This window comes from Osmia bicornis, chromosome 10, assembly GCF_907164935.1.
Source record: "Osmia bicornis bicornis chromosome 10, iOsmBic2.1, whole genome shotgun sequence".
NCBI classification, from domain to species: domain Eukaryota; kingdom Metazoa; phylum Arthropoda; class Insecta; order Hymenoptera; family Megachilidae; genus Osmia; species Osmia bicornis.
The window spans coordinates 9,456,849-9,480,003 of record NC_060225.1 but is presented as its reverse complement, the minus strand read 5'-3'; the positions used below and the strand labels follow the sequence as shown (position 1 = coordinate 9,480,003).

General features: G+C 42.9%; 4 protein-coding genes across 6 annotated transcripts in view; all 4 read left to right on the top strand.

Moving 5' to 3' along the window:
• LOC114874275 overlaps positions 1-6,205 on the top strand; it is a 41,323-nt gene extending 35,118 nt beyond the window's left edge. Inside the window, exons 2-6 of the mRNA XM_029183440.2 lie at positions 479-634; positions 1,529-1,569; positions 2,763-2,861; positions 3,741-3,815; positions 3,984-6,205. Coding sequence (XP_029039273.1) covers positions 490-634; positions 1,529-1,569; positions 2,763-2,861; positions 3,741-3,815; positions 3,984-4,187 — 564 coding nt within the window. The 5' untranslated portion in view covers positions 479-489 and the 3' untranslated portion in view covers positions 4,188-6,205. The remainder of the gene's footprint in view (positions 1-478; positions 635-1,528; positions 1,570-2,762; positions 2,862-3,740; positions 3,816-3,983) is intronic.
• Positions 6,206-6,979: 774 nt separating this feature from the next.
• LOC114874211 (glycylpeptide N-tetradecanoyltransferase 1) lies at positions 6,980-9,962 on the top strand. The gene is made up of 8 exons (XM_029183307.2): positions 6,980-7,074; positions 7,634-7,869; positions 7,948-8,158; positions 8,229-8,345; positions 8,408-8,578; positions 8,650-8,830; positions 8,901-9,164; positions 9,231-9,962. The coding sequence occupies exons 1-8, from the start codon at positions 6,998-7,000 to the stop codon at positions 9,387-9,389; spliced, it is 1,416 nt and encodes a 471-aa protein (XP_029039140.1). The 5' UTR covers positions 6,980-6,997; the 3' UTR covers positions 9,390-9,962.
• A 214-nt stretch (positions 9,963-10,176) lies between these two features.
• LOC114874207 (hyaluronidase-like) lies at positions 10,177-14,972 on the top strand. The gene is made up of 5 exons (XM_046287556.1): positions 10,177-12,566; positions 12,771-12,985; positions 13,071-13,497; positions 13,849-14,053; positions 14,153-14,972. Exons 1-5 carry the CDS (start codon positions 12,505-12,507, stop codon positions 14,384-14,386), a joined length of 1,143 nt encoding a protein of 380 aa, XP_046143512.1. The 5' UTR covers positions 10,177-12,504; the 3' UTR covers positions 14,387-14,972.
• Positions 14,973-15,077: 105 nt separating this feature from the next.
• LOC123988268 (cyclin-dependent kinase 8-like) lies at positions 15,078-22,726 on the top strand. Of its 3 annotated transcripts, none has more exons than XM_046287559.1 (5): positions 15,108-15,155; positions 15,322-15,360; positions 20,994-21,079; positions 21,153-21,377; positions 21,454-22,726. In XM_046287559.1, the coding sequence occupies exons 3-5, from the start codon at positions 20,999-21,001 to the stop codon at positions 22,129-22,131; spliced, it is 984 nt and encodes a 327-aa protein (XP_046143515.1). In that variant the 5' UTR covers positions 15,108-15,155; positions 15,322-15,360; positions 20,994-20,998; the 3' UTR covers positions 22,132-22,726. The 3 variants fall into 3 exon arrangements, with proteins under 3 accessions (XP_046143514.1, XP_046143515.1, XP_046143513.1); XM_046287557.1 differs by lacking the exon at positions 15,108-15,155 and adding an exon at positions 19,738-19,869 and having other exon boundaries at positions 15,252-15,360; XM_046287558.1 differs by lacking the exon at positions 15,322-15,360 and having other exon boundaries at positions 15,078-15,155.
• The last annotated feature ends 429 nt before the right edge of the window (positions 22,727-23,155 follow it).

The following is a 23,155-nucleotide window of genomic DNA, read 5'->3' as shown; positions in this document are numbered from 1 at the left end:
TCGAGAAATGGAAGGGAGGACAATTTTTCTTCTAACCAGTTTCCAACCAGATTTAACGAACGTTCAATCGTAACGTTTTGTTTGTTTTTTTTATTACACAGTTCTGCTAACGATTTTCGATCATTTTTTAATCGTCATCGAGCAGGTTGTATCAGCGGGATCGATAGAAGCTGCGATAGGTCATGTATCGAAGCGTGATAAGAGTAAATTTATCGAACGTCACGATAATCCTTTGATACACGGTGTTGTCCGGCGTTATCCACTTTTTTTTTTTTCGTTCCTTTCTACTCTCACCATCGCGTCGAGGAATTACGATCCCGTTGGAAATTGACGATTTTCGGAATTGCTCTGACCCGATAAGTAAGATTATCACCGGTGTTAATCGACTGTTTCGATTCACTCTCACAAAAGGAAAAAAGGTAATTAGACGAAATTATGCCGAAAGACGTAACACGGAGACCTATTTCTGTCGTTTCAGAGATGTGAGGAATGATCACGTGGGTGATGGTCGGGCTGCTGCTGGCTGCGGAAACTTGCGGCAGAAACGTCCTCTCCGGAAACGGAAACGGAAAGGAGGAGACGAAGCAGAAGGACGGCCTGAAGGGAGTCACCGGCGACGAGGAAGACATTTACCGTAGGTATCGGTGTCGCGACCATGGTAAAAGGACCTATGATTTCCTCGAGTAACTCGGGCTTATCCTCTCGAATCCTGCAATCGAGCTCCACTAATCCTTCCATCTTCCTACCACCATTCTAACGATTACAAATCTTACCAGCCACTTTAACTCCTTCTTCCGCGCACCAGCTCCAACAAATCAACCCTTATTATCTAGCATATTGATCTGAACCTTCGTGCCATCGTTACGATAAATTGTTGCATCAGGAACGCGACAACGTTTCCACCTAATTCTTCGATTGTAATTTTGTTAAGTATTTAAATTCCCAAATGGTAAAGAACGAGTTAATGAACTTAAGAGGAACGCGTTTGGCAGGCAAAGAGTAAACTCGATAACAAAAGTGTTTAAAAGTTTCAGCAAAGTATATCCGCGTTTTTGTTCCGTCCTTCTCATCTTGATCCGGAAGGAAAGTTTACGTTTAGTTATCGCATCGGAAGGAGAAACGTTGGTAACGAATTAAATTCTACGGCAATTTCCGAGCACAAAGACGTCCGGAAGTGTTTCAATTTGAACGTCGAAAGTATTAATTACTTAAGGGTGAACCGAGGGGCAAGTAGGAGGTGGGACAAGTAAGTAAGGGGTGGATGGAATATGTCCACGTGGTTCCGTTTAACGATGCTTTTCAAGGAGAACGCTTTGTCGCGTTATCCGACGGCTGTTATGAGTCTCCATTCGACGGGACAATCTATTTTCCACGGTGTTAAGTGTATCGCAGCCGGAATTATATCGAACGAACGGCAGACCGTGTTTAATTGTTAGGTTTCTGTACGCCCTTTGTGCTGGTAGTTGGCAACCGACCCCCCTCTCTTTGCAACGCTATTACTCACTCCAACGCCCTTCTGTTGTTACAGGTCTAACGTGCTACACTTGCGTCAACGTCAGCGATAACCAGGTATCGACGAGTCCATTAAACGCTCTCTTAAGTGTCTGTAATGCCTGTATCGTGCCGGCTCCGGCCGCAATTTCGTTTAGCCCCCGGCAGAAGATCGTTTCACCGTTTCACCGTCCATCTTTTTACTCTCACAGTTTATTTTCAAACTTTCTTTCCCTTAACCACCAATGCTCCCCTAACGATAAGTCGTAGCAAATTTTCAAATTTCCTTTTACGCCTCAACTTCAAAGTAAAAATTGTCTACTCGGATTATCCCGTTTCTATATTTCTCCCTTTTTTTATGGCTCTCGTTTATCCCGTAAAGGAATTGCCAATATCGGGTCCAATCGCACCGATTCCCTGGCACGACAAATATCCCGATGCTTTCGTCGGCCAGAATCAATTCTAATCGCGTCTAAATACGCCACTTTCTACGTGGTAAATCTCTATTGAAAATCGTTGATCTCGTTCGAATCGACGAGCAACGTTTTCCCGGAGAATTTATCCGGGGATCCATCTATTTCCGAACGTCCAGAAACTTTGTAAGCAACGATACGATTGTCGCGAGTGTTCGACTGGAAATAACGAGTTTCCATCTACCTTTTACCCGCAGGATTTTCACGAAACTACGTTTCCGGTTTATTCCCTCGATCGGCGACAATCGAGAATCAACAGCTATGCGTTGTTTCCCAATCGACGCGACCGACGTGTATCCCGTTTGCCAAGCTTCCGATTGTAACGCTCTCGATTTCGTCGATACAAGCGAAATTTTTCGAGTATCAACACTTTATCGGCTAGCAGATTACTAACAGACTTTTTCACGCTAACGATTATTCAAGTAACAAACCTTTGATCGATAAAAATTCATTTGAAATTTCGTAATCTGTTATACCCGAATGAAAACTGATAGCGTCAGCTATTGTACGTGTACAAATACAGAAAAAAGTCTGACGAATGTAGAAGGAGGTGAACTCATTCAGAGCTGCAATCAGTATTGTACGAGACACGAGAGAATAAACGACGCGTTTTAGCTGAATTTAGGTCACAGATTTTCTACGCCTTATCGTTAGTAGACTGCGGCTGTTTATATAAACGCGTATTTTCACAGATTATAAAATTCGAAATCCTTTCTTCCTTGTTCCGGGGGAAACGAAATAAGCGGCACGATCGAGAGAATTATAGATGCAATTATTTTTCCTACTTTTTGTTCACAGATGTGCAACGAATGGGCGATAGATACACCATGTCCGGCAGGAGGTCGAGACTTCTGCAGATCGCTGCACATTTTAGACAGCCGAGGAAATAGCGTCTTGGCAAGCAAAATTTCTTTTTTTTTTATTCGTCTCCAGAGTCGACCCTACTTGTCTTCTCTAAGCAATCGAGACGGAAACAGTGACGCGATTAACTTTGTCGTTGCCAAGAAACGTTCGAAATACCGATGGCTCGTTTTGATCGAGTTGGAACGTAAAGTTTGCTTCGTTTGCTTCCTGTGTTCTAACGGGAACACGAGTTTACGTAATCCGAGTAATTTTCCTAATTGAGAAACGTATAAAATGAAAAACATGATACGTTTTCTGTTACTATCGTGCGAGCTTTCCCGATCCGAAACTAGTGTAAAGCATCTTCGAATTTCCCTGGTCATAATAACCACGACACGCTTGAACGTTTATTAGCTAAACCGCTACGCGCACCACCGATGAAAATCAATCACTGATTTTATCGCGTTCCGCTAATAGAGCCCCGGTAGCATCGAATGCATTATCGATCCTGGTGTTTGTTAATGGAGAAACTCGCGGAAGCGAATGTACATTCGAAGAGCGACAATGCAGCCGTCCGTTAAGAGTTGCTCGACTAAGCACTTTCCACCAACTCTTTCAATTATGAACATCGGAATCAATTAGAAGCACGTCTTTTCTACTTCGCTTCGAGATCCTCTTTGCTCGTTAATCAATGCTAAGATATCTTGCGTGCATCCATGAGAACGTTCACAGATGACGCGGAAGAGAAATGTTCTCCGAATGAATAATTACAAAAATCGTTAAATTACACCTACATTCTACGCGACGATCGATGCGGTAGCTAACAAGAACCCTGTAATTATTGCAAGATTTAGAGGGAACAATAACGCGCTTGGTAACCGATAACGGATACAGTGTATACGATCGACGAACAAAAGCTGGTTTCTATTTCAGGTGAGCAAAAGCTGTGCGAGTAGCGCGGAATGTGGTCCTGCATCGGTCGGTTGCATCCCGGTGGACACCCAGCAGGTGCGAAATAGCGAATTTTTCCAACTACCTGGCTGGCTCGACTCTCTTTCGCCCTGACCCCGTTAATCGAGCTTAACCATGAGTTCGGTGAAAGAGAGGAGGCGGAGAGGAGAAGAGAGGATCGTGGCCACGGGAGCCGGTGAAATAAATTCGGTTATTTCGTTCCAGATCTGCATCAGCTGTTGCGATCTGAGCTATTGCAACATCGAATCGCCGACGAACGCGACGAACGCGATCTTCTCGCGGAAACGTCGCGCCAAGTCGAAATCGAAACGCAAACGACCCGGTAGGAACGGAGTCGAGGGTAGCCGATTCTACGGGAGCGGAGCTTTTTGGCTCTTGGCCTCACTCTTCTATGCATATCATTGCTGAGCAAGCAACAACACCCGGCAACAAAGAAGAAACTAGTTTAGAAACGATGAACCGCGCGACAGCCAGCCCGGCAACTATCTCCATCAAATGCTCCTCTAAAATTCGACGAGTTCCAGTTTGTTGGAAACGCTCACGTTTGTGGAAACTTTCGAAACCGTCTGTGACCCTGTTGAAATCAAACGACAACCTTGTCGACGTTTATCCTAACTCGTCTTCTCGTCTGGATAGTATCCCTTTTAATCGTTACCTTTCAACGTGTAAACATCCTTCCCGTTTCAAACGTTAGAGAATCCTTCGTGTTACGACACTCGAACATATCTGCCAAGCGATCCTTGCGAATCGTGAGTAGCAGCGTTTTTGCGAATTATTTTCCGAATGGATCGTGTGTACTCTAGCTACGTAAGATAACGTTGTTAAGCAAATCTATCCATCTTTACCTTCCGTTTGAAAAACAAGAAAAGAGATCGAAAGAATAAAAGAGAGGATCCTTTCGCTGAATCCTGTGCTGTCTGACATAAATATACGGATTACAGTTGAAAGTCTCTCAGTGATGGAAAAAAAGGAATTGTTCTCTTTCTCGTCTAGTATCGTAGTTTGCTATGCCTTGTTAGAACTCGGCTCGAGTTTAAAGAAGAAGAAGAAGAAGAAGAAGAAAAAAAAGAAATGGGATTCACGGAACGACGATAGATTTAATCATCGAGTGTTCGCGAAATTTCGGTGCCAAACAAGAGTAGGAAAAAGGATAAAACCCTTTTGTGCATACTAATTTTATAAGAAACATTTCTTTTTTGCGAACAAACTACGAAAGAACAAACGCAACAACAACAACAAGAACAGAATTGTTTCTGAATTTTAGACTCGCCCTATTGTTTCAGCGGGATTTCGTTTCGCGAAATGTCCAGAAAGAGGCGCACGAGAAAACGAAAACGAAAACGAAGACGTTTACTGTGTTCCCTGCTGATACATTCAGAATTTCAGTACCTGCCGGAGCAACGATCGATCGTTATCCTCAAGGCACTTGTTAAGCGAACCCGCGAATTCCCTGTACGGCTCGCAAGCAGCCATTTCATCCGACAAATAAAGTAACCTGACTTCCTTTTTTCAACATTCCTTTCCTCCTATATCCCGTACTTTCATTCCGCGAGATTCCCTTCGACTTCGTTTGCTCGACGATCGATCAGTAGAATATAGGAACCGTCTCGAGTAATCCGTATTAGATTCTTCGATTATTTACCGAGCGGAAGAAAATTTCTAATTACCCGATCGATCTCACGAAAATGTTACATTTAGAACGTTATTAAAAATTTATTACATGCCATACATTTCGTTCAACTACTTAAGAACCTGAATTCGAAAGAAAATCCATAATTTCACGATCGATTTTCCAACAATGTTACATTCAGGAAATTATTAAAAATTTATTAATCAGATTCCTGATTGTGTTCACTGCTGTTCTTTCCAGCTTCGAACACTGTTCCCCAATCAAATTATTAACAATTTTCCAGCCACGGTACACCTGGTTTAATCACTTTAATATGCTCCTAGATTACGTTCACTGGTAACTTTAATTTTATAATAAACGAGATTGTATCGGTTTTAAAATCAATCTTTCATTCGACCCTTATCGTTCACCGAGAACATTCAATTTTTGTATCGGTAAAGTGTTTCTCGAGAGAAAATGTTGGAGCATAATAGTAAAAGAAGGAGTTTGCAGGCGTACCGTGTTTGGCAAATAGGTATGCAAATCATGAATTATGCGAGCGAGCTGCACGCGGGATTTGAATTATCGATAAACTGGAATTACGCGTACCTAAAAGCTGTTTACATACCTACAGACTCGCCTACTACAGACTACTTATTGCTATTACGATTATTAACAATTATACACATGAATAAATTAACAAACGAACAAATAAATGAATGAATATATATATTATGATATAGAAATTATACATTGTTTCGGCATGAAGAATGTAAGAATACTGTTGGTAATGAAATAAAGAAAACTATACTTGTCACACTATCGTCTGATGATTGTTTCCGTGAATTATTTGTTAAATTGCAATTATTTTATAATTCAAGTTACATTGAAACGTGAAAATACTTGACCCTTTGAAAAAATATACCTTGAATTTATTACAACTTATCAAATGTGTATATTTGCCAATATTCGGTATAGAACATTATTAAAAATTATTTAATGTTGATTTTCACTCACGTTAGTAGATGGCCATCGTTCCTCGTGATGCTTGTGACGTCAGAGTCCTTCCAAACTTCCCGCGCAACTGCCGCCGCCATTTTGTCGTTCCCCCTTTCGAGAAAAGTACGCGTGCCTTCACTAATTTCCAAGTATTATTCGGCGGAAAACGAATTGGAAGCTACTTAAACGGTCTGCTCTTGGTTCAATCCCCGTAAAGCCCGCACTGTTAGACCACGACACGTACTTATTTTCGTAATTTAACAAGTTTTTATGCAAATAATCAAATAGATCTAGCGCGCATCGCGTCCCGGCACGGCGATTCCCAAGACGGTCGAGATTTTACAAGAGAACGTTCGCGATACACTTTCCCGAACGAAAACTTTGACTGATTCGCGTTCCGCGTTCGATATAGAAGCTGATTCGAGCAATTATTTACGACAAACGAATAATTATCATTATAAAATGAACTAATTACAACGGAGCGACGCGGAGACAACTTTTCGAAGCGGCCGTCATGGCGTACACCACGTGACCTCTTCGTTTCCGCCTAAAATCTACTAGGCGGAGCCACTATATCCGGTGCATGCGCATTGTCAAAATCTATATTAAAATGGAGGATAAGAGTCAAGTTGTGGAACGAGAGGCTAAAAAGGATGAGATTTACGAAAAAGATGGGAAATCTAAAAGGTAAGAAAACAAATATTCAATTCGCGAGAAACATTTGCCATTAAATTACGATTAGCGTAATTAGAAAAAATGTTTGGCTTGGTTCATCCTACGTAGAAACGATGCTCGACCGGCAGTTCAATAGACAATTTTCAAAGTCATTTCTCCATATCTGTTATATAATTATTAATGACAGCATCTTTAAACAAATTTGAAATAATATGAAACGTCTTATAGTAATAAGTTTTATTATCATAAATTGTTGCGATACGTTTAAATCATGTTTGTCCGTCTTAGTAACCTAATATACGTCTTGCGATCAAGAGTCTATAGTTTCCCGAATGTTATAATATTGTTAACAAATCATTGTCTGTTTCGTTAATGTCTGTGAATTCTGTCATTTTGAAGCATTATCATGAAATGTACAATATTTTTATAAAGATTTAAATGTTCCCTATCCTTCCTTACCTTCCTAGTTTTTATTTGCATAGATTATGTTGTTTGAATGCGTGTGAACGTGCCTTGAGAGTTTATTACTGTTTTCTTACATGATAATAAATGTAAAATACCTTTAATACAGTTCAAAGAAGAGACATCGTAAGAAGAAGAACGAGATGGCGCATACAACTAGCGAAAACCATAATCAATCCGACCATAAAGATAAGCTGGAATTACATGGCACGTGCAATATTTCTATAAAGAGCATACAAAGAGCAATGGAGGTATTTAGTATGCAGCAGAAACCTGCAAAAACTCAAGAAGAGGCTATGCAAAAGCCTTATCAGTTTTGGAGTACACAACCGGTACCAAAAATGGGTAAAGGATTTAATGTGGCTTATTCAAGATTTGCCATGACTTGAAGAGCATCAAATTTATCTTATTAATTCTCTATAGATGAAAAGATAGTGAAAAATGAACCTATTGAACCTGATAAAACATCTATAAGAGCAGAACCTTACTCCTTACCAGCAGACTTTCAATGGGATACCTTGAATCTTGATGATCCATTAGTTTTATCCGAATTATATACTTTGTTATCCGAAAATTATGTGGAAGACGACGATGCTATGTTTAGATTTGATTATCCACCAAATTTTCTAAAGTGGTAAATAAAGTAATAGCTATTAGAATAATGAGTTAATTATAAGTGGTAGGTTTTAGTAATATCCTTTTAGGGCACTGCAACCCCCTGGATGGTGCAAAGAATGGCACTGTGGGGTACGGGTCACTAAAAGTGGGCGTCTAGTCGGTTTTATTTCTGCTATTCCTGCTACTCTGCGTGTATACAATCAGTAGGTTTCGGCTTTTTCTCGATAATTTGTCACTTCGTATCTAACGTGAACCAAAATTCTAGCTCTCAAAAAATGGTGGAAATAAATTTCTTGTGCGTGCATAAAAAATTGAGATCGAAGAGAGTCGCACCAGTGTTAATACGGGAAATAACTAGGAGAGTTAATCTTCAAGGTATATTTCAGGCTGTGTATACCGCTGGTGTCGTATTGCCAAAACCAATAGCAACGTGCAGGTGTGTAGTTAGATTTACGCTAACACTACCTGTAATTTATGGCGATTTAACCAACCAAATCGTTTCTCTAGGTATTGGCATCGTTCTCTAAATCCAAAGAAACTAATCGAAATAAAGTTCTCTCATTTATCTCGTAATATGACTATGCAGAGAACTTTAAAACTGTATAAACTGCCAGAGAACACAAAGGTACCAGGATTCAGAAAGTTGGTGGAAGCAGATATACCAATGGCTCACAAAATATTAACCGACGTAATGACTATTATCAGGATATAATTCTCAAGTTGAAAATAGAAAAATATTAAGTTCATTCGTGTTTCAGTACTTGGAAAAATTCGATTTGGCTCCGATGTTTTCGATCGAGGAATTTCGACACTGGTTCCTTCCACAAAACGGAATCATTAACAGTTTTGTAGTAGAAAAGGATGGTAAAATCACCGATATGGTTAGTTACTACACGTTACCGAGTTCTATAATGCATCACCAGACCCACAAGACGCTCAGGGCTGCGTACAGTTTTTACAACGTGTCCACTGCAACTCCTTGGCTCGAACTTATGACCGATGCTCTGATATCGGCGCGTAATGTAAGTTTCATGTAACATAAGTTGTGTATTATACGAAAGAAACAATTGTGTTCCTGACTTTTGTAGCTCGATTTCGACGTATTCAACGCGTTGGATCTTATGGACAACAAGGAATTCTTGGAACCTTTGAAGTTCGGTATAGGTGATGGAAATCTACAATATTATTTGTACAATTGGCGTTGTCCTAGCATGACACCGGGAAAAATTGGTTTGGTGCTCCAGTAGAATTCTAGCTGATCGATTCGTTGTCTAGAAAATCATTTTTCGCACGTGCAAGCTTACAGAGGGATAAAAGTACAAGAGGGAACGGATATTACAAGAATAATGGAGACGAGGGACACTGAAACGGGATCAAATACGACCTCGACGGGTATACAATCCAGGGCATATTCGACGATATTTCCGTATTAAATCAAGGAGAATGTCCCATCGATTCTACCGGTTCCGCGAATGTTACCCTTGTCTCTGTCTCCGCTCATGATCATGATACTAGTTCAGGGTCGAGTTTGGAACATGCATGTGCCGCGCGTGTGTATATACGTATGTGCGTGACTCGAGCAATGTAGATAAATATCGTATGTTAGTAATTTGCAAAAGCCGTGCGAAGGGAAGAAAGATTCCCTTACTGGTATACATCGGTTGCGAAATTATCCAAAGTTTTTCGATAATCCGTTGGACGCTATTTAATTTAACATAAACACTACGTTTCTCTCAGCATCCTTTTGATTAAAATAAATCGTAGGAAGTATGCCGAAGTGAGAGTGGAAGAGTTGAAATAAAACAAGGTCGAAAAGTAAAGCGTTCCATGTGTTTGTTTACATCCTTCGTTCACCCTACTTGTCAACTCTGTCCATAAATTTCACTTTCTCTTCGTAACGCCTATGTACTCCTGCACAATAAATGATATTATCGTTTAAACGCACCTATATACATATTATATATATATATATATATTGTAGATTTAACGTAAGATTCGACAATTTTTTTAATGGTTCTCGTCTTAGCGTCACTTTCCTTTCCGGTACCCTTCGAACGACGCAATTACGTAAGAAGGGGTCCGTTTCCGGCGTCGATTAGATAGCGGTGAGAGACTGAAAAGGCAGAGAAAGAAACCAGTTTTTAAGGAGTGTGTCGTTAAGAGAAACGTTTCTGTCCCAAGCTACGACATTAAATGTAAATTTACGATGTTCCGATGTTAACTTTATTGAAATATATCTTTTGCTAACATGCTATTTTACAAGCTGTGTTTCAGATAACTTCGGTTACCGGAAGAGAACGACCTACTCTTCCGTTGTTAAACAGTTTTCAACGAAGATCGAGACTAACATTTTGTAGCCGTTGCAAAATCAACGCGCGTCCTTAATATAAGTCGAGGTCTTCGTAGCAGCCGCTGCCAGATCAATATTTAACACACAATGTACGCACGACCGACATGCGAGGTCTCTTCAAGATAAAAGGCGCGAAACGATGGCCCTGTAGCGATTAAAACAGCTGACACTTACACGCCCGTTTAGATACCGCGCCGAATCTCGAGTACACATTTACAATAAATTATTTTATTTATTTAAGGTTGATGGATTCTACGCCAAACGCTCATGTACGAGCGATTCATGTGGAAACCTTCGACATGAATTGCTCGATAACAGTTTTCTCTCTGATGTATGTACACGTACGAATGGTGACTGTGTAAATGTGAATGAACGATGACTGAAACAGGTATGCGTTTTGAATGTACAATTCAATTATAGCGAATTTTGATTAACTAGCTGCTTAGAGAAGTCGGATAATCAAAATCTCACCTCCCCGAAAAAGCGATTAAAAGTATTTATTTACAAAATTGTTTCTTATTTTCTTCTTCTATTTCAAGCTTTGACACATATTTTCCATATGTAAATAGTAGATTATCATACATGCTACACTATCACAATGCGTCATCGTTCTATTCGCTATCTCAAATATTAGTTTTGGTAGTCGAGAAACTGTATAACATTGAACGTTTATTTATTAACCATTTCATTTGATTTTCGAGTGAACATTTCAAGGAGTTACGGATAATTTTAAGTTGATAACAATGGTATAAAATTTTCGCATCCATGACCGTAATTGCGTTAAAAGGTAACGAAAAGCCCTTGAATGTTTATTCGCTACTATTCGTACGATTCTCACCTTGGTTGTTATCATCTCATTATCTAAACGCGTAAAAAGAAGCTCACGAAAGGCAGTTTACACCCTTGTAAAACTGTTTCGTCCAATCAATCCGACCATTAAGATTAAAGGAATACATTGGTTGTTTTCAGATTCGATAAATTGCTGTGTCGCTACAATAGACACATTAATCACACTCAAGTGCAATTATCCAGTAATTACAAATGGAATTGGCATCTAATTGCAACAAAAACCTTACATTGACGACGATCTTATCTCCTGAAAAATAGGAACGTGTCCTTCGTCGAACACGTCCATACTTTCCATGCTGAACGATTATTTATACGCTACACTTAAATGTTGCAAAACGTGCTAAACCTAACGGAATAAGGATAATTCAGGAATAATAGGAAAGTATGGGCAACCCGCATATACACGAGTATCATCCATAGTATCCTTATATAGCATGATGTCATAACACGGTTAACAAAATGGATAGTCTGCTATTATTTCTAATTACGGCAATTATAAGATGCAGAAATCGTTTGGAACAAGGTTACATTGATCGTCCAATCTTTCAGGATGAATTACAGAAGTTTCATTCAAAACACTGAGAGATGGTTCATTGAACAGTTCCTCGAAGAAACATCGGATAGTACCTATACCCTCGACGATACTCTACCACCACAGTCTTCAGCTTAGGACGATCCTTGACCAAAGGTGATCTATCGATTTCTCGTTATACATCCTGCATCGTCGGGGATTAATTCGGTGCCATCTTAGTATCGAGACCGATCTAATCAACGCGTCGTACCCTTTTTAAACAAGGAAGAAAAAAGCAAAGGGAAAAACGGAAACGAGAAATCACCGAACAATACCCGGAGTCAGATAACAACACGGAGAGGCGACGATGTACGTAGGTGGGGAAGAAGAGACACGATGTGGAATAAATAGTGGCCTGAAATCGAGCGGAATTCAGTCGCACCGCTGTTCTACCATCGTCGTTCGTGTTTTCTATTCACGAGGAACTGATCAGAGGTCATCGTGAAGTGATCTAGTCCTACGGACAACAGTAAGGATAGGTACTGATCGATAAGCGTACCGGCAAGGTGATACTCCCTGTTCGACTTGCCGGATAGTCGGTCCGCTTCGAACGCTGCGTTCGAATTCATGTTCCTGTCGTCGTAGTCGAAGGATGATGCTACAAGTGTTGCTCCTGCTGGCTCGGACGCTGCTCGTCGACGCGTTTTTTTTCGGGTACACGTGCATTGTTAATCGTTGAGATGCATTTACATAGAAGCCTTCGAGTAAAACAAAGAATGCCCTTATTCCGAATACATGTCCTGAAAAACAGCCATCCGTCGAGCGTTCAAGTTCAGCTCTGAAAAATATCTTATCTAATTCGTGTCATTGGCCCCCGGGATGATTGCCGGTCTGCTAACACCTCGTTTCTATTGTCAGCTTCCTACCGAGCGTCCCGAAAGACGAAGGCAGACAGGAGTTCAACGTTTACTGGAACGTGCCTACCTTTATGTGCCATAAGTACGGGATGCATTTCGAGGAGGTGTCGGAGAAATATGGGATCCGACAGAACACGATGGATCAGTTTCGCGGCGATCAGATCGCGATCCTTTACGATCCTGGAATGTTCCCGGCGTTGATGAAGGATTCGATGGGTAAAACAATACACACGTTCCTTAATATCGTCGACGTATCTCGATGGAGAGAGTTGGAAAGCAGACAACTTTGAACGTTATTCAGGAAACCTAGTGGAGAGAAACGGCGGTGTCCCTCAGGAAGGCAACCTTACCAAGCATCTCGAAGTGTTTCGAGAACATCTGATCAATCAGATCCCCGACGAGTCGTTCAACGGTGTTGGAGTAATCGATTTCGAGAGTTGGAGACCGATCTTCCGGCAGAATTGGGCTTCCCTTCAGCCGTACAAGAAACTCTCCATAGACATCGTACGCCGGGAGCATCCGTTCTGGGACAGTGGTAGCGTCGAGCAGGAAGCGAAACGCAAATTTGAAAAGTACGGGAAACTTTTTATGGAGGAGACGTTGAAAGCTGCCAAGGAGAACCGACCGTCCGCCAGTTGGGGCTACTATGCTTACCCTTATTGCTACAATCTGACACCGAATCAACCTAGTTCGCAATGCGATAGCACCACGGTCCAGGAGAACGATAAGTACGTACACAACTGAACTAGAACTAGAACTAGAACTAGACTTTCCTCTGAAAACGATTCTTTCTTCTATTTTCGATCGTCGTAACCGATAATTCTATCCGTTTGCGTTTGTCGAGTTAACAGCTTTCAGTTGTACGCCCCAGTTACCGTGAAAAGTTTCCCCAAGCGATTTAAGGTAACAAGATTACGACCAGTCCTAGCTGTTCAGATTACCACGCTTACGTTTAAGTGGGTCAGTGTCAAGAATCTTGTCACGGTTGAAAATTCAAATCGTCCCAAGTTACATCGGTCTTATCTAATCAGTCCCGATAAGCAACCGGTAAGCCAGAATCGTGTCTTCTTCTTTTCCAGGCTGACATGGCTGTTCGAGCTGGAGGATATTCTTCTACCCTCGGTCTACTTGAGACTGAGCCTGACTAGCAGTCAAAGAGTTGGTCTAGTCGCGGGCAGAGTAAAGGAAGCCTTGAGAATAGCGAAGCAAACGACGATCAGGAAAAAGGTCCTTCCCTATTATTGGTACAAGTATCAGGATCAAAGGGATACCTATTTGAATAAGGCAAGTCTTTTCATTTTGAAAACCTTTTTATGGAATCGATAGATGCGCCTCACCTGATAACACCTGGAACTAGCCTTCAAAACGGATTTATCTTTGCAGGCTGATCTCGAGGCCACTTTACGAAAGATCTGGGATCTCGGCGCGGACGGTCTGGTGATTTGGGGAAGCTCTAACGACATCAACAGCAAGCAAAAGTGTCTGCAGTTCAGGGAATACGTGAACAACGATCTGGGACCCGCGGTCAATCGTGTTAGACAAACCGTCACGAACCCAAGCCAGTATAGTAACAATTTTACAGACAATCAAGTGGACGTGAGCGTCGATCAGGTTTGACGGTGACAAAGAAGCTAGGAGAGAGAAATTGTAAAGGGAGATGGTTTAGTTTGTTAGGTGTACGATTACCATAAGTGACGTACACGACGGCAGTTGTTCGACCTTCGAAATAGAAAGACGTTGAACGCAAGGTGTGCTACGAAAACCAAAGACTAGTCGAGACGTTTCAGAGAAATAAATTTCCTATCAAATTGTCGCCTTATTAATTCTTACTTGTCGCGAGATCAGGTGGGGCGATTCTGGCTGAAAGTAGAATAAGATTCGCCCGATGTAGATCGGTACTGGAAGGGAACCGGGAGAAACTGGCGATCGGAGAGCTTTGAGGAGGAAGAGTGCGGCGCTTTAGCACTAGCATATACGACAAGTTTTACTGGTTCGAGGTGTAAGGCCTCGGGCGATCTTGCTTTTTACAGAGTACACGCGACGTCGTTGTAGAGGTAGTCAAAGATCTCTCTTGCTTACCGTTCATTCCTCCCCTCTACATCTTGTTCCGTGACTGATCCTTTCTCTTTCTGTTTCCACCGGGATACCTGGATAAACTCGGAGAAGGAGAAAGATAGAGAACGGAACGAGAACGGCGCGGAACCGAACGTACCGAGTAGAAGGAGGAGCTGAAGGAGAACTCTGTGTGGTGGTGGTGGAGGTGGAGCAAGAGGAAGAGAAGGAGGAGGAGGAGGAGGAGAACGGAACACGAGAGATCGGCAGCACAGTTTCGTGTTCAGCTCAGCTCGGTTCAGCTCAGCCTCATATCGGATCTCCGTGTTTCGAGGTAAAAACAGTTCTTCAATTTTCTCGTTGCGGATCTCCTCCGATCCGATAGTCTCGGATCTGGCGAGACCAACAGGAGAGGATCCAGCCGAGTGACAAAAGCGGTAGGAACGCCGCGTATATCCGTACCTTCTCACTGTTTACTCATCTTTCCACGGCGATTCTAGAGTGGTGCGTAGTTTGCAACGTCGCTGACGTACACGGAGGTGAGTGACAGTTTCTTGAGAAAAGCCAAGGCTGCCAAAGCGAGTTGGTTGCCAGAGTTACCAGACCGTAATACGTATGCCACGCCACCAGAAACTCCATCCAATCGAGATCTATATCCATCAGGTTTTCCTTGCAAACGCAAGTTTTTTGCCTGGTCCGTCTTGTTTAAAACTCTCCCGGTAATGATAGGCTCCTCCGACAAAGTGATGCAGCTGATTTTTCGTCTCTGATCCGTTATGATCTCGGTAAGAAGTTGGCAGATCGTTATCGGAAATTTCATCGTCGCGTCACGAAACCCTGAGGACAGTTCCCTTTGCGAGGCTAAAGAAAGTTAACGCCAGCTGAGCTGGTCGCGATGATCACAGGCTTTCCTTGGATAGTGTGAGAGAGCACGGGCAAAGGATAAGGACTGGCAGGCTAAATAGTTCAGAAGCACCCTATCCAAAACGTTTTGCCCACTAATCCTAATACCAGACCCTATTCTCAAGTTAATGATAGCTCTTCTTAGACGCAACAGTTAACTTCCGAGCTAAACTGTTGCGCGGTAGCCAACTCGCCATCGGGCCCTCTCTAATGAAGACCTTTTGCCACTGGTCCGACTTGCCACTGCCGGTTAATTGACCAATTCCAAAAATATTCAGCGATCTACCTACTTACGCGCCGTTTCTTGATCGATAAATTCGCGAGGAATTCCGTCGATACAGAGTTGCGCCGATGGAATCGTAGGAGAGAAAAATTTAGACAAGTTAAAGCAATTCTACGGAGCAAACAAGATGACACGAAATCGAGTCTATTATTAGACACGTTGCTTCATCTCGTAAACATCGAAATATCATTAACCGGTCTCGTTCTCCGAAGATTGGCTCACGCTTAATTACATCTTATGGCGTTCCTTTTTAAAGCTGTAGGTAGCGAGTTTCGAACCTATACTTCCTAATGTACGAACACCGTCACGCCCTTTCGAGTAGTTAGACTTGGAGAAAATTGATGTCTTAAACATCTTCTTTGTTTTGCGTTCTTCGATTAGAGTGTAGGTGTTGTAATAAAGTAAGAAAAATCGAGGACTCGTAGGGGGGTCCATGTCAATCTACCGGAACAGTCAGGCTATAAAAGCTGGCAAAGTAGCTGTGTCATCTCGCACCGGTATGGTGTCTATGCACCTCAGGTAACGGGTTATCGGTTACCAAAAGGGATCATTAAAAGAACCAAGTACAAATTGCCGGTTCTTTGTGAGAGCAACACCTACCTACCAGATTGAGAAATCAACATTCGCCTACTTTTCTCGCGATCGCTAAAACATTTTGCAAGCGACGTGCCACGAAAGGAAAACAGAAGAGGAAATTGGATCAAAATGGGGAGAGATGTTCTGGATACCACATTTTTCTTCTTTTGACAGAAAACTGGGAAATGAAGAAGGAAGAAGAACGAGAAAGCTGGTAGCGAGTGAAGTAGGCTCGAGGAAGACGAAAGGGCCCGTTTTAAAGAGGCGAGCATTAAAAACAACAATGTCATTACATTTTAACGACCTGTTCTTGGACTCTGCCCTTCCTTTTAAGAACGTTCGTTTGCAGGTATGTGGTCCACGTTCTCTCGTGGGGTCCACCACACCGACACACGGTTCTTAAAGCGGTCACACACGCGCGATTTGTGTGCAATTCTCATTGGCAAATTCGATATGTTTCTACTGCTCTGAACTTTTTCAATGGACGTCTGTCGAGCCGTGTTTCTGACGTGGTTGGAGGTGAGGGAAAAATGAACAGAGAGGAGCATGATCGAAAGCGTGGAACGATTAGGAACGGTGTTGAAATTTCGGCGAGCTTAAAATTGCGATCTAATCAAGGAACGAAGAGGGTGCGAAAGCAGCTTAATCCGACACTGGTCGATGCATAAGGCCCCTTCAACTCTCTCGGGCCCCATTCCCCTTCTCGGCTCGATCTTTCTCCCCGCACACACTTTGGGCACGCCGTGCAGCTCGCGAAGAATTAGTATGGGCGAAGTAACAAAAGCACGAGGAACAAGCACGAGGGGTGTGCGGCGAGTGGTGGTGAAGTAGGAAGAAAAAAAAGGAGCCGAGATGGCGCCACACGTCCAACGTGTTTTCGGGGCTTCCTCCGGTGCTGTTGGCAAACTTTTTTTCCATTTTTATTATTCTTCTTTTGGGTCCGCTTCTTTCTCGCTTCTTCGCCTCTTCGTTTCCCTGCTTCCTTCTCGCTTCTGGCGCGTTCTACACCCTACCTCGCCCTCTGTTCTCTTTTATTTTGCTCCCCTTCTGGATCTTCACCCTGCCTAGACCCCCTCCGCCCCCCCTATTAGTTTGCCCACGGCACCGGTATCGAGGAGAGAAAAAAAGAGGAGCAAAGGACGGTCGCAAAATGCGAAATTGGGCTAGACCAAATCGGAAGATAGGGATTTCTCATTAAAGTTGAAGAACATATTGCTCTATAAAATTATGCGGTAATCGAGCAGGCGCGTTCTTTTTATTCCTCTTCGAAGGGAGAACCCTTCGTCAACGTCGAGACGCGTAACGAAAGATTTCACAGGCGTATAACGACCGCGTATCGTTTTTAACCTTCTGTCTATCGGGAGAAAAGGAATTTAGCACATAATAAGCTTGAACAATGACCTGTACCACCAGTCATTCTTCCAGATATGGTTGCGCCTAAGACCTGCAGCCCGGTGAAGGTGAGCCAGCCGAGCAGTTGCAATTTCTTTCGCATCCCCGTACTCGAAGTTGTACCTGTTCGCCAGTGAAAATATCCCCTCGTTATCTGGTCGTCTCCTCTAGCGGCAGTAACATTTTTTCGCGTTGACTAAACGCGTGTCGAAATCGTGGTTCGGGTTCGCTAAACATAATTCTTCTCTCGCCAGAGAAAAGTCCGAATGAAATATGAATTTCTATTAGGAGCTTCCTGGAAGCGTGTCACGTCAGCTTTCTCTGTCCCTCTTCGGTAGGTGTTAAGCTCGATAGGACGGGTTTAATCCCGTACTTTTAAAAAGGTCCCGCGGGAAGAGCAGCGCCAAGCAAACGAACAGATTTTGTTCGTGGCCTGCAGAGATCGCGGCACCCTTTGTACTCGTCCGCCTAGGCTCGGGGGCGCGTCAAATTTGCTTGAAAATCAAATTAATCTCGCGGCTGGGCGCAGGACCCCTATCTTCTCTCTTTGTCCATCGGATGCGCGTTCTCGGTTCCTCGCCTCTGGCCGGCCTGTCTTCGTTCCTCGTTTCTCGACGACACGAGCAAATCGAAGAAACGGGACTGAGAGAGGAAGAGGAAGGTGAAGAAGGAGGTGGACCGAAGATCCTCCACGCCACCGACACGGACCTAGAGGCGAGAAGAGAAGGTGGCGCAGCAACAAAGAGCTTTGGACTTCTGGCTACGACCCACCCAGGGCCGTATTCCTTTCCATCTTTCCTCTTTAACCCTTCCGCTACAGAAACTTTCACGCCAAATGGGCAAATTGGCACGATGAAAAGGATTTTTTTTTTTTTCAAGAATTGACAAACTTCCGCAATTAAAAAAAATATTAACTGAAAGACATTCTAGAAGTCGATTATAAAGGTAGTGGATATTTTGTGACGTTAATCGTGTTGGATAATAAAACGAGAAAGGGATGAGAATTTGTTATCATATTTCTGTGCGTAAGAAAACTGAGGATCATAGTACGGAGAGAGATGATGAAGTGGTACTCGTTGGAAGCTGTGAAACTCATCCGGATTAAGTACGTCCCTGTTGTATCCCCTACTCGGTCATTCAAATCTCCGCTCGCAGCAACGAGATGGGCGGCCGAACAGTGTAGCCGCACACCTTTCCCCATCACCGCGTATAGGGTGATTCAACAAGAATCAGCTAAGAACACTAATTTTCAGACTATCATATGTTTAGGCTAATTTCCGCTACCTGTATCCTCTTATAAGAAAACATTACCCGATCTCTTAGTTTCTTTCACGCTTGTTTGGACAACGTTGACAAATTAAATATACCATCTTTCGTTGAGTCATCGTGACACGAAGCTATATATTAGCTTCTGGTAAAGTTATCTTTTTAATTTGCAACGCATCCGTTATTTCTTTATCCTAAAGTTGATTGCTTTCACGATAGTTTCGCGCAGCCGCGAGAGACGTGTTGCGAATTTCTTGGAAGTGAGAAATAAGAAACGGAGAATAGAGCAACGCGAGGATAAAGTGGACGAAAACCGCGGAGAGAAAAGAAGGGATTCCACGAATGAAGTGGTGGATAAAGGGGAAGCACGAGAGGGAGAATAAGAAAAGGGCTGTGGATTGAAATGCATCGGAGGGGAACGAAAAGTTGATCCTCTGCTGGAAATACCGAGGGCCAATTGTCCTGGGGAAAGAGACGAGATTCTTTCTGTTGTCAGGAATTCAACTCGCGAGTCCAACGACAAAGTGAATTCCTGAAGGACGGAGGATGCACGAAGGGCTCCTCCTGATGGTTCGCAGTTAAACGGATCGGAGATTTTTCAAGGGACCAAAAAAGGGGCCGAGCTCTGGTAATTGGGCCTGCACATCCTTTTACCTTGTCGTTCGTACCACTTGTTCTCGCTGATCTCCGAAGGATCAAGAAAGATCGTACGATGAGATTGACGCTTTTTTCCACCGCCATCGATCCGACCGGACTATAAATATACCCTTTCGCTTCTTCCCTTATCCTCACCGATGCGGAATTATCGCTTCATTAAAGATTGAACCGTGAAAATAAATCAATTTCCCTTGAGTCAATTAACCGTGCCAATCTGCTACGTCCTTAACTAGTAGTTCTTTTTTCCTCTTGTTATTCGAGTGATCGAAAGTTTCCTCGTTGCAACCGCAACGTGGCCTTACAAAATTTCGTGTACCGCCGGAAAAAGGTGTACATCTCGTATTCAAGTCTCGTAGCCTAAATCCGACGCTATTTATGGCCGGGACGTCGACGAGAAAGACTCTTCTTTCCCTGTATCCATGTATCCATGTATCCGGTGGGACCGCGGGGAATTTCGTTATCTCGACATCTCGGCGACTGAAAACTCGAGCATCTAGCTTCTCGTCGGATCAGGTAATCGTGGAATCGGTCCTAAACGATTTATGAATGAAGCCGGTCGCGTCGTCGCCAATAACATCCACGGACCCGGTTCGCTTCTCCTGTTCAGTTCGTGTTCCTCGAAAAAACGGCGTGATTCCAACGGGTTTACGAGCCCTCTATACTCGCGTCGTGGTGTGCAGCTCGCTTTAAACAAAATTCACGCGACGAACGCGAAGAAAAAGGGAAAAGAGAAGAAGCGGTAGCACGACAAATCCCGGTGACGTAATTTCAGACGGTCGTCGAACCTGAGACCTCGAGAGCCAGGACTTTCATTCATTCTGGGTGGGGACCAGAGAATACGAGGTGCACACGTGCACACGATACACGCAGCACACCTTGAATTGCAATCGCGAAATTCTTTCGCTCGGTATCCGATCGTTTATCTTCCGCTGCGATAGATAGTCAGCTAGAAAGTTTGCAATAGGGAGATAAGTAGAGTTACTTTCTTTCCATAGATTACAGAGACCCGACTTTTCTCACCTGGCAATTATTTCAGCCAGACGCCCAATCAATCGAAAAGATTTGGATACCCTGTCTCTCCTCCTATTGTTTCAGGGATCATGGGATCAAGATGTCAGCTGACGTTGGCGATCGTTCTGTTTCTTCAGTCGACTCTGCTGCATGCCCATCGTGAACACAAGGTTTAGGAATCTGTTCACTGTTAATCAGTTCGCGTTACTTGGACAAACTTACGCTGATGATTATCGTTTTAAGGTGCACAACATCGTGCTGTATCCGGATAAGCACAGCTGGTGCAAGACAACCCCCATCAAACAGGTGGTTACCTGGCCGCAATGTTCTTCGCAGGAATTGGACAACAACGTGTGCGTCGGTGCTTGCTTCTCGTACATGGTGCCCCATAGCGAACCCTCCGCTCCTGGCGACCTGATAAGACCCTATTGCGACTCTTGCCAACCTTTAGACAGCGTCTGGCACACGGTAAGTTAGCGAACAGGTGACTCGAACCGCTGGGAACGTCTTATCGTTGCTAACTATCTTGCCGAAAACGTTTCAGGTTATCCTGGATTGCAAGGACGAGGAGAATAATCCTATAACGATGCAGAAGAAGGTTCAGATCATCACCAATTGTTCCTGTAGCTCCTGCATGGAAACCTCCAAGATCAAACCGGATTACAATACCTTGCTTCAATCGTTAACCGAGGAAAATCTCGATAAAAACGTGAATATCGTTCACGAAACACCGGATTTGTTGCTGAACCCTAATTTAAACGCTTCGAAGAACTCGACCGGAGACGGTGTCCAAGCCAACGAGAGATTCTTGCAGTTGTTCAAACAGCTGAAGGATTCGGAAAAGTTGGACGAGTCTGGCGCCAAGGAGCTATTCTCAAAATTCGAGGAAGACGTGGATCTGACCAAGTTGAGGGAGCTACTGAAGAAGTACAGTCAGGAGGAGGAGAAAGAACACTCGCATCAACATCAGCACCAACATCAGCATCAGTCGTCGGGAAAACAACAGCAGCAACCGCCGCAATTGCAGCAGCAGCAGCAACAACAGCATCATTCGACGACGACGATGCTTCATCGAGGACCCCATCACTCGATGGTCTTAGATTCGGACGTTAAAGAGAAGATCGATGTGGAGCCCCATTATCTGCATCCGGCTGTCGCTGGCCAGGAAATCAGCTACCACGACAATGTGCTCGTGGACAAGGATAAGAAGAAGGATTTCTGAAGCAAAGAAATCGCATGATTAGTTGACTTTTTAATCGTCAGACAGATCAAAAAGTTCGGGATCGTTTCTTTTTTTCTGTTTCGTTGAGGATCATTCACATCTGCCTAGTCCAATCTGCAATAAATTACTTGATTCGTTGTAAATAGACCAGAATCTTCGTTTTTTCTTTTTATTTTTTAATTTTAGAATAAAGAATAACGCTACGTATCATTCGTTGAAACGTCATACATAATTATCGCGAAGATATCACGTTCGAAAATGCCTTAAAACAAAAGGATTGCCTTCCAAGGCTGATTTCCTGATCGTCGTTGAAAATGAGATGTGGAATGGATGAAAGAAAGAAAGAGAGAGAGAGAGAGAGAACGCGAGAGAAAGAGAAATTCTAATATATATTTAATTATTATTATTATTATATTAACTATTTAACACGCTCGAGCGCTTAATAAAGAAATCTACGTCTGTTTAAAATTACTTCTTAACTAGCACAACTGACAAATCATTGTAAACGTCTAAAGACGTTTTATTTCGTTGACTGCTTTTTAAAGTTATACATTGTATTCAGTGTCTCACAGAGAATAAACAAAGAGTCAGCGAAGATGCCATCCCGGTAAATCCCCGTTCATTTTCCTTAATTGGGAACAAATACTTGACTAACCACTGACACTTTTTTCCAAAAGCAGACTCGGATAGAAACGTAGAAACACGATGAAAGAAGAAGAGCAAAGAGAAAGGAGGAAGGTTGAAATACCGCATGGTGCGTCGACATTCGTCAGGCATCCAAGAGGCGACTTGGCAAGTCGTGTCATAGGTGTACCAGTTGGAATGCAAATAAAGCAATTAAGAGCACGGTGAACGTCCGATTGGCAAAAGTGAAAACAGAAGAAAACGATGATGAATGAAAAAAGACAGAAGCGCAAGGTAGCTATACTTTCTCTTCTAACAAAATTGAAACGCAGACTTCTTTTGGCTAAATCGAGAAACATTTTTTTTTATCAGATTAGCCAAAAAGCTGTGAATCGCTCTC

What these genes read in the sequence shown, in the direction of transcription:
- LOC114874211 (XM_029183307.2), top strand. Translation starts at nt 6,998, where the DNA reads ATGGAGGATAAGAGTCAAGTTGTGGAACGAGAGGCTAAAAAGGATGAG. An exon ending in ACAACCGGTACCAAAAATGG is followed by an intron (nt 7,870 to 7,947) that starts GTAAAGGATTTA and finishes AATTCTCTATAG; the next exon opens with ATGAAAAGATAGTGAAAAAT. An exon ending in ACTCTGCGTGTATACAATCA is followed by an intron (nt 8,346 to 8,407) that starts GTAGGTTTCGGC and finishes CCAAAATTCTAG; the next exon opens with CTCTCAAAAAATGGTGGAAA.
- LOC114874207 (XM_046287556.1), top strand. Translation starts at nt 12,505, where the DNA reads ATGATGCTACAAGTGTTGCTCCTGCTGGCTCGGACGCTGCTCGTCGAC. An exon ending in GTCGACGCGTTTTTTTTCGG is followed by an intron (nt 12,567 to 12,770) that starts GTACACGTGCAT and finishes TTCTATTGTCAG; the next exon opens with CTTCCTACCGAGCGTCCCGA. An exon ending in GGGATACCTATTTGAATAAG is followed by an intron (nt 14,054 to 14,152) that starts GCAAGTCTTTTC and finishes TTATCTTTGCAG; the next exon opens with GCTGATCTCGAGGCCACTTT.
- LOC123988268 (XM_046287558.1), top strand. Translation starts at nt 20,999, where the DNA reads ATGGGATCAAGATGTCAGCTGACGTTGGCGATCGTTCTGTTTCTTCAG. An exon ending in ATGCCCATCGTGAACACAAG is followed by an intron (nt 21,080 to 21,152) that starts GTTTAGGAATCT and finishes TATCGTTTTAAG; the next exon opens with GTGCACAACATCGTGCTGTA. An exon ending in TAGACAGCGTCTGGCACACG is followed by an intron (nt 21,378 to 21,453) that starts GTAAGTTAGCGA and finishes AAAACGTTTCAG; the next exon opens with GTTATCCTGGATTGCAAGGA.